The following is an 11,442-nucleotide window of genomic DNA, read 5'->3' on the forward strand; positions in this document are numbered from 1 at the left end:
GTAAGTGTCGCCTTCTATAGGACGGGGAGGGAAGGTCCCATAAATCACACCCTATATACGAGACCTCTGGCGTCATTCCTGGTTACCCACAACAGAGGGGAGAGCAGAATATAAAGACGGTTCCCGTGTTCTGGGCGGTTCCCGTGTTCTGGGCGGTTCCCTTATTACTTTGACACGAACAAAGAGAAAACCAAAAAATCAAAAGGAAGACGCAGACGGATCGAAATCCTCTTGGAATCCTCGTCTCTACAAAGACACCTGCATCCACACAAGGAGGGCCACATCACAACTCATATTGTGTCACGGGGGATATGGGAAAGGTGCTCCAGGAAACATCTTTCATCATTTCTTCCAGATCTTCACAAAAGGTGTGAAAAAAATAAAATAAATGACATTTGTGGTGCCATCCATCCCGAGGTCACAGCAAGTGACCTTTAGATGATTTAAGAGGCCACACTATGATGTCACACTGCACCCGGTGTCCAGGGGCTGGTTCTTTGTTAGGGCGTCATTGAATGACTCGGGGGCCAGTCAGTTGTAGGACAGGAGTTAGTGGGAAGACTGGTGAGGAACAAAAAACACATGCAGTCCCAGCTGGCCTTTAAAACTCAGATTGGCGCTATGGATGAAAGGGGTATCTTGGCAATTACTTCCTAAGGCAGGAGAACCCAGAAGATCCTTCTAAAAAGTTCTCCCTCCGCCAGTTCCTCAACACCTCCCTCCTAAGTGGGAGGACCGGCAGAGGTGCCTCAGTCTAAAGCAGGGGTCTCCAAATTGCATAACAAAGGGCTGATGTGGCCCTTGGGACACCATTCCCCCCACTGACACCAACGGTGGGACACCATTCGCCCCACTGACACCAACGGTGGGACACCATTCGCCCCACTGACACCAACGGTGGGACACCATTCGCCCCACTGACACCAACGGTGGGACACCATTCGCCCCACTGACACCAACGGTGGGACACCATTCGCCCCACTGACACCAACAGTGGGACACCATTCGCCCCACTGACACCAACAGTGGGACACCATTCGCCCCACTGACACCAACGGTGGGACAACCATTCGCCCCACTGACACCAACGGTGGGACACCATTCGCCCCACTGACACCAACAGTGGGACACCATTCGCCCCACTGACACCAACAGTGGGACACCATTCGCCCCACTGACACCAACAGTGGGACACCATTCGCCCCACTGACACCAACAGTGGGACACCATTCCCCCCACTGACACCAACAGTGGGACACCATTCCCCCCACTGACACCAACAGTGGGACACCATTCCCCCCACTGACACCAATAGTGGGACACCATTCCTCCCACTAACACCAATAGTGGGACACAATTCCTCCCACTAACACCAACAGTGGGACACCATTCCCCCCACTAACACCAATAGTGGGACACCATTCCCCCCACTAACACCAATAGTGGGACACCATTCCTCCCACTGACACCAACAGTGGGACACCATTCCTCCCACTAACACCAACAGTGGGACACAATTCCTCCCACTAACACCAATAGTGCAATTTTTTTTTTATTCCCACCGACCACCAAGCCTATGGCATTGGTTTATTTCCAACGATGCCAGGGCATTTTCTACTCCCACAAGCTACAGTCCAGCGCCCTCCTGAAGAGTGAAGGACAGTAAACTGGCCCTTTCTTTTTTCAAAAGTTTGGAGACCCCCGATATATAGAATACTTGCTTTAGTAGGCATCTTGTAGCAACCTCCAGCATTGGGAAGACCTCCAACCTACAGTCTTAGACCAGGGGTCCTCAAACTTTCTGAACAAAGAGCCAGTTTATGGTCTTTCAAACTTTAGGGGGGGGGGGGCTGGACTGTGGCCAGCGGGAATGGGAATGTTCCTGGCATCAATGGGAGCAAACGCCATCACCACATTTGGTATTAGGGGGAGGAACAATGCCCCATTGTCAACGTCATTGAGAGGACTAGTGCCCCATTGTCCGTGTCAGCAGGAGAAAATGGTGCCCTATTATTGAGGTTAGTTGGCAGAACAGGGTCTTGTATCAGTGAGAGGAATAGTGCCCCAAGGGCCACATAAAGGCAAGAAAAAGGGCCACAGTTTCAAGACAATTGCATTAGACCCAAGATCAAGCACACACAGCACATAGAGGGCGGTGCGTCCATAGAGGGCGCAGGAGAGCCGCCCCCTCTCTCCTGCAACCGTCAATCTCCAATAGATAGGTACATGCATTGCTATAGCCGCCCTCCCCCATTCAGGTGCCCGGCCCCTTGTCGGGCGCTGGGCATCTGAATTACAGTGGCGGGGGTGTATTTGAAAAGTGCCTGACTAGAGCCTGTGGGCTCCAATAGGCTTCCAAATTGGTAAACAGCGGGCGCAACACTGTGCGTTTGGCATTTACTCAGTGTTGAGTTAGGGAATCGAATAAAGCGACCTCTCAGACCAATCAGGTGCACCGGGTCTGGTCACCCGATTGGCTGAAGCAACAGTCACTGTGATTGGATGCCTATCAGGTGTCCAATCATAGGAGAAGACATCGAGGACTCGGCGGGAGGACAGCGCTGACCTGAGACCGGGGGGGGGGGGGGCACACTGGCGGCAATTGAGGGGGCGCGGCGAGGGCTGCGCTTCAGGGGGCGCGGCGAGGGCTGCGCTTCAGGGGGCGCGGCGAGGGCTGCGCTTCAGGGGGCGCGGCGAGGGCTGCGCTTCAGGGGGCGCGGCGAGGGCTGCGCTTCAGGGGGCGCGGCGAGGGCTGCGCTTCAGGGGGCACGGCGAGGGCTGCGCTTCAGGGGGCACGGCGAGGGCTGCCCTTCAGGGGGCACGGCGAGGCTGCGCTTCATGGGGCACGGCGAGGCTGCGCTTCATGGGGCACAGCGAGGCTGCGCTTCATGTTTTTTTCCCAGTTTGTTTGCGCCCAGCCAGCGCACTGCCCCAGTGTGAAAACAAGTTGATCTTAATAGAAATTGGTTTTCGGGTGCTTTTTTTAGCATGAAAGCGCCTCAGTGTAAAAGGGGGGACAATTTACAGCCACAAAGTATGAAATGTAGTTTAAGAACACCAGAATATTGTAGGTTTCAGAAATCCCCACCATATCTTTTAAGGTCTGAACACCCCCAGGAAATCTTACATGGTATAGTCAGGAAGGTAACACTGAGGAATGTTGTGATTGTGTTCCTCTGCCGATCAGGTGGACGTATAGACCACGGGCACCACGAAGGGAAAGCCAAGCACGCTCTACACGAGGCCATACAGATGGACATTGCCATTGGTCTGGCTGGGGAGATGACCTCCACTGAGGACACGCTGACCGTCGTCACCGCTGACCACTCCCACGTCTTCACGTTCGGAGGATACACCCACCGGGGAAACTCCATTTTCGGCAAGTACATTTTTTTTTTTTTTTCATTTTAGCATTTAAAAAAAAAAAAAAAAGGAAAAAATAAATAAACATTTTGTAATAAAAAACGGAGTAAAGTAAAAAGCTGTGACTTTGAAAATATCCCATCGGTAGCCGTTATCTCAAAAAAGCTTTTTTTTTATTATATAAAAACTATTTTATTACAGAATCTTTTAAATCGATACAACCTAGGATAATAAAATCCATGCAATCTAGGGTACAGTGAAGATCGATTATCCCCATGGCGGTCACATGTCCTTCTGTGGGTCTACGCGTTTCACCCGCTTCCTCAGGACCAGTAGTAGCTATTTAACCGCTTCAATACGTACGCACCTTCCTGCCCAAACCAATTTACAGCGTTTTTTATTTTTTGCGAAACAAATAAAAAAAAGACCGAAAAAAAAAAAAAAAAAAAAACATGTTTTTGTTTGTTCATTTTTTTGTAAATAAGTAAGTTTTCTTCTTCAATGACTGGCACTGATATGGCTGCACCCATGGTCACTGATAAGTTGGCAACGATGGGGTGGCACTGATAAGTCTGCACCGATGGGGTGGCACTGATAAGTCTGCACCGATGGGGTGGCACTGATAAGTCTGCACCGATGGGGTGGCACTGATAAGTCTGCACCGATGGGGTGGCACTGATAAGTCTGCACCGATGGGGTGGCACAGATGGGCACTGATGGACACTACTTGTATCATCTGGACCATTATGTTGCCAGTCAGTGCCCATTTGTGGGCACTGACTGGCATCTATTGTGCATATTTTTTCATATGTGGATGGCCATGGGGTACGTACCTGGCCCTCCACATGTTGCCTCCTTCCCTGGTGGTCCTGGTGGCTTCCCTGGTGGTCCAGTGTGGGCATCCGCGGGGGGCTGCGCTGATAAACAATCAGCGCAGACCCCCCCCCCCTGTCAGGAGAGCCGCCGATCAGCTCTCCTCTACTCATGTCTGTCAGACGCAGGTTGAGGAAAAGCCGATCAACAGCTCTTCCCGTTTACCTTGTGATCAGCCATGATTGGTCACGGCTGATCACGTAGTAAAGAGCCTCTGTCAGAGGCTCGTTATCGAGATCAGTGTGTCAGACTGACACACCGCACCACCGATCGGCACGATGCGCGCCCCCCATGGGCGCGCGGCGGTTGTTATCCTGCTGGACATCATATGACACCCAGTCAGGATAACGCAACCTCTGCCCGCCCGCAATTCTGCTATAGGCCGGGCGGTAAGTGGTTGAGGACAGATTGCACAAAACACTATAAAGACAAAGTCTAAAGAAAAAAATACAAGAGCAAATCGGATAAAACCGTATATGCACAAACAGGAAGTAGGTGGTCCCATGAAACGCGTAGGCCCACAAAAACACGTGACAGCAATGGAAACGACCCACCTTCACTGTAACCTAGATTGCGTTGATTTCATCATATGTTGGATCTTTTTAAATTAGATTTTGTATTAAAATTGTTTTTTTATACGCATCAAAAAAAGTTTCTTCCAATGGCTTCTGAGTGCAAATTTAAAGTCCCAACTTTGTGCTCAATTTTTAGATCTATCCAGGAGGATACCCTGGTATGCCAACTTGGACATCTCACCCCTGTATATTCCTCTCACTATTTAAACACGTTGTAATATCTTTCTAGACTTCCCAATCTTCTAGGCTTCCCCAATCTTCTAGGCTTCCCCAATCTTCTAGGCTTCCCCAATCTTCTAGGCTTCCCCAATCTTCTAGGCTTCCCCAATCTTCTAGGCTTCCCCAATCTTCTAGGCTTCCCCAATCTTCTAGGCTTCCCCAATCTTCTAGGCTTCCCCAATCTTCTAGGCTTCCCCAATCTTCTAGGCTTCCCCAATCTTCTAGGCTTCCCCAATCTTCTAGGCTTCCCCAATCTTCTAGACTTCCCCAATCTTCTAGACTTCCCCAATCTTCTAGACTTCCCCAATCTTCTAGACTTCCCCAATCTTCTAGACTTCCCAATCAGTAGGTCTTTACAATTTTGGTACAAAAAGATCCTTGACCACATATGGTCTCATAATAGGCGGCTGCTGAATGGATAGTTGGCATCTTTTTAGTAGACAGGTGATGGTATACAGCAGGAACATTCTGGGAATGAATAATGACCCGTCAATTCCATGCATTTCAGGTTTGGCTCCGGCACTAAGCGACCTCGACTCCAAACCTTACACATCCATCCTGTACGGGAACGGCCCCGGCTACAAACTAGTGAATGGAAGCAGGGGGAACGTCTCCACTGTGGACTACGGTGAGTGTAAAGCCAGGTAGTGCGTCCCCCGATATCACCCGGTGGGGAAAAGCCCACTAAACCAGTTTATTGATCCAAGCTCTGATCTCCGTGGCCTTCAACATTCACATAGAAAGACAAGGCAAGCTCCAATTCATGGACAGGATTACACGACTACATACACAACTCACCGGACACAAACCGGAAATGTATGTGCTTGGTGAACTTCGGTATTCCAAGACATGGAGCCACCACTGCAGACATCCTGAAAAGGCTAGTTGCCTGGCTTCTCCGAGTTTAAATACTTGGGACTCTTGTACAATTTTGAAGTTCAATCTATTTTTAAAAAAATCTACGCGTTTCAGAAGGTCCTCTTCAGCATCCCATATCTTTACACCTCAATAAAACATTCACCATCACCAGGGATACAGCATTCCACGTCTTTCCGAGTCCCTGCCCTGAGCAAGCGTATAGGTAGTCAAAGAGTGAGATTTGGAAATTCTTTAAAACACATTTGAACAGCCATCATGGCGACAGGGTCCCTCAACATCCTATAGGATACCCTACATCTTCCAATTCAGGGGTCTCCAACTGCGGCCCTTTGCTTGCCTTATCTGGCCCTTGGGGCACCAATCCTCCCACTGACACCAACAATGGCACACCAATCCTCCCACTGACACCAACAATGGCGCACCAATCCTCCCACTGACGACAACACTGGTTCACTACTCCTCCCACTGACGCCAACATTGGCGCACCAATCCTCCCACTGACACCAACATTGGTGCACCAATCCTCCCACTGACACCAACATTGGTGCACCAATCCTCCCACTGACACCAATATTGGTGCACCAATCCTCCCACTGACACCAACATTGGTGCACCAATCCTCCCACTGACGCCAACATTGGCGCACCAATCCTCCCACTGACGCCAACATTGGCGCACCAATCCTCCCACTGACGCCAACAATGGCGCACCAATCCTCCCACTGACGCCAACAATGGAGCACCAATCCTCCCACTGACGCCAACACTGGTTCACTACTCCTCCCACTGACGCCAACATTGGCGCACCAATCCTCCCACTGACGCCAACATTGGTGCACCAATCCTCCCACTGACACCAACATTGGCGCACCAATCCTCCCACTGACACCAACATTGGCGCACCAATCCTCCCACTGACACCAACATTGGCGCACCAATCCTCCCACTGACACCAACATTGGCGCACCAATCCTCCCACTGACACCAACATTGGCGCACCAATCCTCCCACTGACGCACCAATCCTCCCACTGACGCACCAATCCTCCCACTGACGCACCAATCCTCCCACTGACGCACCAATCCTCCCACTGACGCACCAATCCTCCCACTGACGCACCAATCCTCCCACTGACGCACCAATCCTCCCACAGACACCAACATTGGCGCACCAATCCTCCCACAGACACCAACAATGGCGCACCAATCCTCCCACTGACACCAACAATGGCGCACCAATCCTCCCACTGACGCCAACAATGGCGCACCAATCCTCCCACTGACGCCAACAATGGCGCACCAATCCTCCCACTGACGCCAACAATGGAGCACCAATCCTCCCACTGACGCCAACAATGGCGCACCAATCCTCCCACTGACGCCAAGATTGGCGCACCAATCCTCCCACTGACGCCAACATTAGTGCACCAATCCTCCCACTGACGCCAACAATGAAGCACCAATCCTCCCACTGACGCACCAATCCTCCCACTGACACCAACATTGGCGCACCAATCCTCCCACTGACGCACCAATCCTCCCACTGACACCAACATTGGCGCACCAATCCTCCCACTGACACCAACATTGGTGCACCAATCCTCCCACTGACACCAACATTGGCGCACCAATCCTCCCACTGACACCAACATTGGCGCACCAATCCTCCCACTGACGCACCAATCCTCCCACTGACGCACCAATCCTTCCACTGACGCACCAATCCTCCCACTGACGCACCAATCCTCCCACTGACGCACCAATCCTCCCACTGACGCACCAATCCTCCCACAGACACCAACATTGGCGCACCAATCCTCCCACAGACACCAACAATGGCGCACCAATCCTCCCACTGACACCAACAATGGCGCACCAATCCTCCCACTGACGCCAACAATGGCGCACCAATCCTCCCACTGACGCCAACAATGGCGCACCAATCCTCCCACTGACGCCAACAATGGAGCACCAATCCTCCCACTGACGCCAACAATGGCGCACCAATCCTCCCACTGACGCCAAGATTGGCGCACCAATCCTCCCACTGACGCCAACATTAGTGCACCAATCCTCCCACTGACGCCAACAATGAAGCACCAATCCTCCCACTGACGCACCAATCCTCCCACTGACACCAACATTGGCGCACCAATCCTCCCACTGACGCACCAATCCTCCCACTGACACCAACATTGGCGCACCAATCCTCCCACTGACACCAACATTGGTGCACCAATCCTCCCACTGACACCAACATTGGCGCACCAATCCTCCCACTGACACCAACATTGGCGCACCAATCCTCCCACTGACGCACCAATCCTCCCACTGACGCACCAATCCTCCCACTGACGCACCAATCCTCCCACTGACGCACCAATCCTCCCACTGACGCACCAATCCTCCCACTGACACCAACATTGGCGCACCAATCCTCCCACAGACACCAACAATGGCGCACCAATCCTCCCACTGACACCAACAATGGCGCACCAATCCTCCCACTGACGCCAACAATGGCGCACCAATCCTCCCACTGACGCCAACAATGGCGCACCAATCCTCCCACTGACGCCAACAATGGCGCACCAATCCTCCCACTGACGCCAACAATGGAGCACCAATCCTCCCACTGACGCCAACAATGGCGCACCAATCCTCCCACTGACGCCAAGATTGGCGCACCAATCCTCCCACTGACGCCAACAATGAAGCACCAATCCTCCCACTGACGCACCAATCCTCCCACTGACACCAACATTGGCGCACCAATCCTCCCACTGACGCACCAATCCTCCCACTGACGCCAACATTCCTCCCACCGACGCCAACAATGGCACACCAATCCTCCCACTGACGCCAACAATGGCGCACCATTTCTCCCACTGATACCAATGGGGCACTATTCCGCACACTGACGCCAATGATGGGGTATTGTTACTAAAGTCAGCTAATTTTTTACTCCAACTGGCCACAGTCTGGCACCTCTAAAGTAGGAAGAATAGTAAACTGTTTTTGTTTAGAAAGTTGAGACCCCTGTTCTAGACGGTAGGCCAATATGTACATTTCATTGTCTTACAGCTCAACCCAACTACCAGGCTCAGTCTGCTGTTCCTCTGAAGCAAGAAACCCACGGCGGAGAAGACGTTGCCGTATTTGCCAAGGGGCCAATGGCTCATCTCCTGCACGGCGTCCATGAGCAGAATTATATACCTCACGCCATGGCATATGCTACCTGCATCGGTCAGAATCGGGACCACTGCAATTCCAGGAGCTCAGGCCACAGCTTTAAGACCTCAGTCACTATGGTGTCCTCCGCTTTATCAGTCCTTGCTGCACTCCAATTGTTCTAAAGCGAGGCATGCCGGTCCTACCTCACCCCGTGCTGGTCCACACTCCGCCGGCAAGATCTGCTACCGGACTTTCCTTACGCAACTGCCAAATCAACAGAAGAAGTCACAGTGGGGTCCAAACTTGGAAGACCGGCAGGCCCAATGGGAGCCACTTCCACCCGGCAGGCCCAATGGGAGCCACTTCCACCCGGCAGGCCCAATGGGAGCCACTTCCACCCGGCAGGCCCAATGGGAGCCACTTCCACCCGGCAGGCCCAATGGGAGCCACTTCCACCCGGCAGGCCCAATGGGAGCCACTTCCACCCGGCAGGCCCCATGGGAGCCACTTCCATCCGGCAGGCCCCATGGGAGCCACTTCCATCCGGCAGGCCCCATGGGAGCCACGCCAGGAAGTGACCCTTAAAGTGGGATTTATAAAGACAGTTTGCACCCAAAGGGTCACTTGTTTGATATACGAAACCACTAAGAAAATAGACTGCTAAAGCGAAGATGACAGTTCAGAGTGTCCCTCAAAAATTTGATCGAACAGCTTTCTTGATTTAAATCTGCCGATATAAAAATCTTCTCATATTGTACATAAAGACTGAAAAAATAAAATAAACACCATAAAAACATTTCTTCATTGTAGTTTGTCTGAAATCTCGGCATTTGCTGTACATGCCTGTTCCTTGGTGGGTGTCCAACCCCATAGCTCTCTTCTCAACCTGGTAAGAAGGTAGGTGACCCCCACATGAAAGGCAAAGCCCCAATAATGGGAGCTAAAGTGTGGAAAGCTAGACCCCCCACCCCAAAATACTGCCAACAGCCTCTAAAAACCATGTACATTACTACCCCCCCCCCTCCCCGGACTGGCCACACTGGACATTTGCCGGGACTGCATGTCATAACTAGAGTGGCCTGTTGATGACCAGGTGGCACAGCGGGAGGCAAGCAGGGGCCAGGGTCAGGACAGGGCCAACACAGGCAACGGTTGCCACTCACCTCCCGCTGTAGGGCCAATGCCTTGTCTCTTCAGCCTCTCCCACCCACAATGTCATCCTATCAGGAGAGCAGGGGGGCGGGAGGAGCTGCAGAGCCGCACAGAGAGTGGGAGTCTCTCACATTAACAAGTGGGCGATCACCCGCCTGTTCATAGGATCCAGATCTGCCGCTCCTCCCGCCCCCAGCTCTGGCGATAGGACGACATCGTCCCTTAAAGATATACAAAATTAATTCGAAATTGGGTAGGGCGGGGCTTTAACCGTGCCCTAGTGGAGTGTAAACAATCATGTACAGTCTTAAAAGTGCCGTATATACTCGAGTATAAGCCTAGTTTTTCAGCACAGTTTTTGGTGCTAAAAATGCCCTCCCTCGGCTTATACTCGAGTCACCTTTTTGCACCTGATCTCCCAGATTTTGGGGACCCGGTACTGGACAGCTGTAGGTCCCCTGGACCCCAAACTTGGCACACATGTAGCCCCATTTCATCTCTACAAGTGTGCAAAGTGTGTTGTCCGGGAGATCTACGGCTGGGGAGGACCGATTTTTCAAAACCAGGCATCCCTTCCATAGACTCCCATGTTAAACTGTAATTTCTCCGGTGACTTTGGGGACCCGGTACCGGCCGGTCATAGGTCCCCTGGACCCGGAACTTGGCACACGTGTAGCCCCATTTCTCCTCTACAAGTGTGCAAAGTGTGTTGTCCGGGAGATCTACGGCTGGGGAGGACCGATTTTTCAAAGCCAGGCATCCCTTCCATAGACTCCCATGTTAAACTGTAATTTCTCCGGTGACTTTGGGGACCCGGTACCAGCCGGTCATAGGTCCCCTGGACCCGGAACTTGGCGCACATGTAGCCACATTCCTCCTCTACATGTGTGCAAAGTTTGTTGTCTGGGGGACCTACGGCTGGGGAGCACCAATTTTTCAAAGCCGGGCACCGCTTCCATAGACTCCCAACAAGGTACCATGGGATATGTAGTCCTAAGACCTGGAAGAGAAGCTAAAGGGGCACTAATCAGAGCTTATATCCCGCTTTTTGAGGGGAGGAGCTTCAGGAGGCAGAGTCAGCAAGGTACCATGGGATATGTAGTCCTTAGACACGAAAGATAAGCACAAGGGGCACTAATCAGAGCTTATATCCTACTTTTTGAGGGGAGGAGCTTCAGAAAGCAGAGTCAGCAAGGGACCATGGGATAT

The 11,442-nt window shown here is 52.0% G+C and overlaps 1 protein-coding gene across 1 annotated transcript in view; it reads left to right on the forward strand.

Moving 5' to 3' along the window:
* The window catches only part of ALPL (alkaline phosphatase, biomineralization associated), a gene marked incomplete at its 5' end in the record, with an annotated part of 33,073 nt that extends 23,194 nt beyond the window's left edge, over nt 1-9,879 (forward strand). Inside the window, 3 exon segments of the mRNA XM_040334481.1 lie at nt 3,188-3,379; nt 5,539-5,658; nt 8,992-9,879. Of these exon segments, the coding sequence (XP_040190415.1) occupies nt 3,188-3,379; nt 5,539-5,658; nt 8,992-9,263 (584 nt within the window).
* Nucleotides 9,880-11,442: the final 1,563 nt, after the last annotated feature.

The sequence above is a fragment of the Rana temporaria genome, assembly GCF_905171775.1.
Source record: "Rana temporaria chromosome 10 unlocalized genomic scaffold, aRanTem1.1 chr10x, whole genome shotgun sequence".
Taxonomy (NCBI): Eukaryota; Metazoa; Chordata; class Amphibia; order Anura; family Ranidae; genus Rana; species Rana temporaria.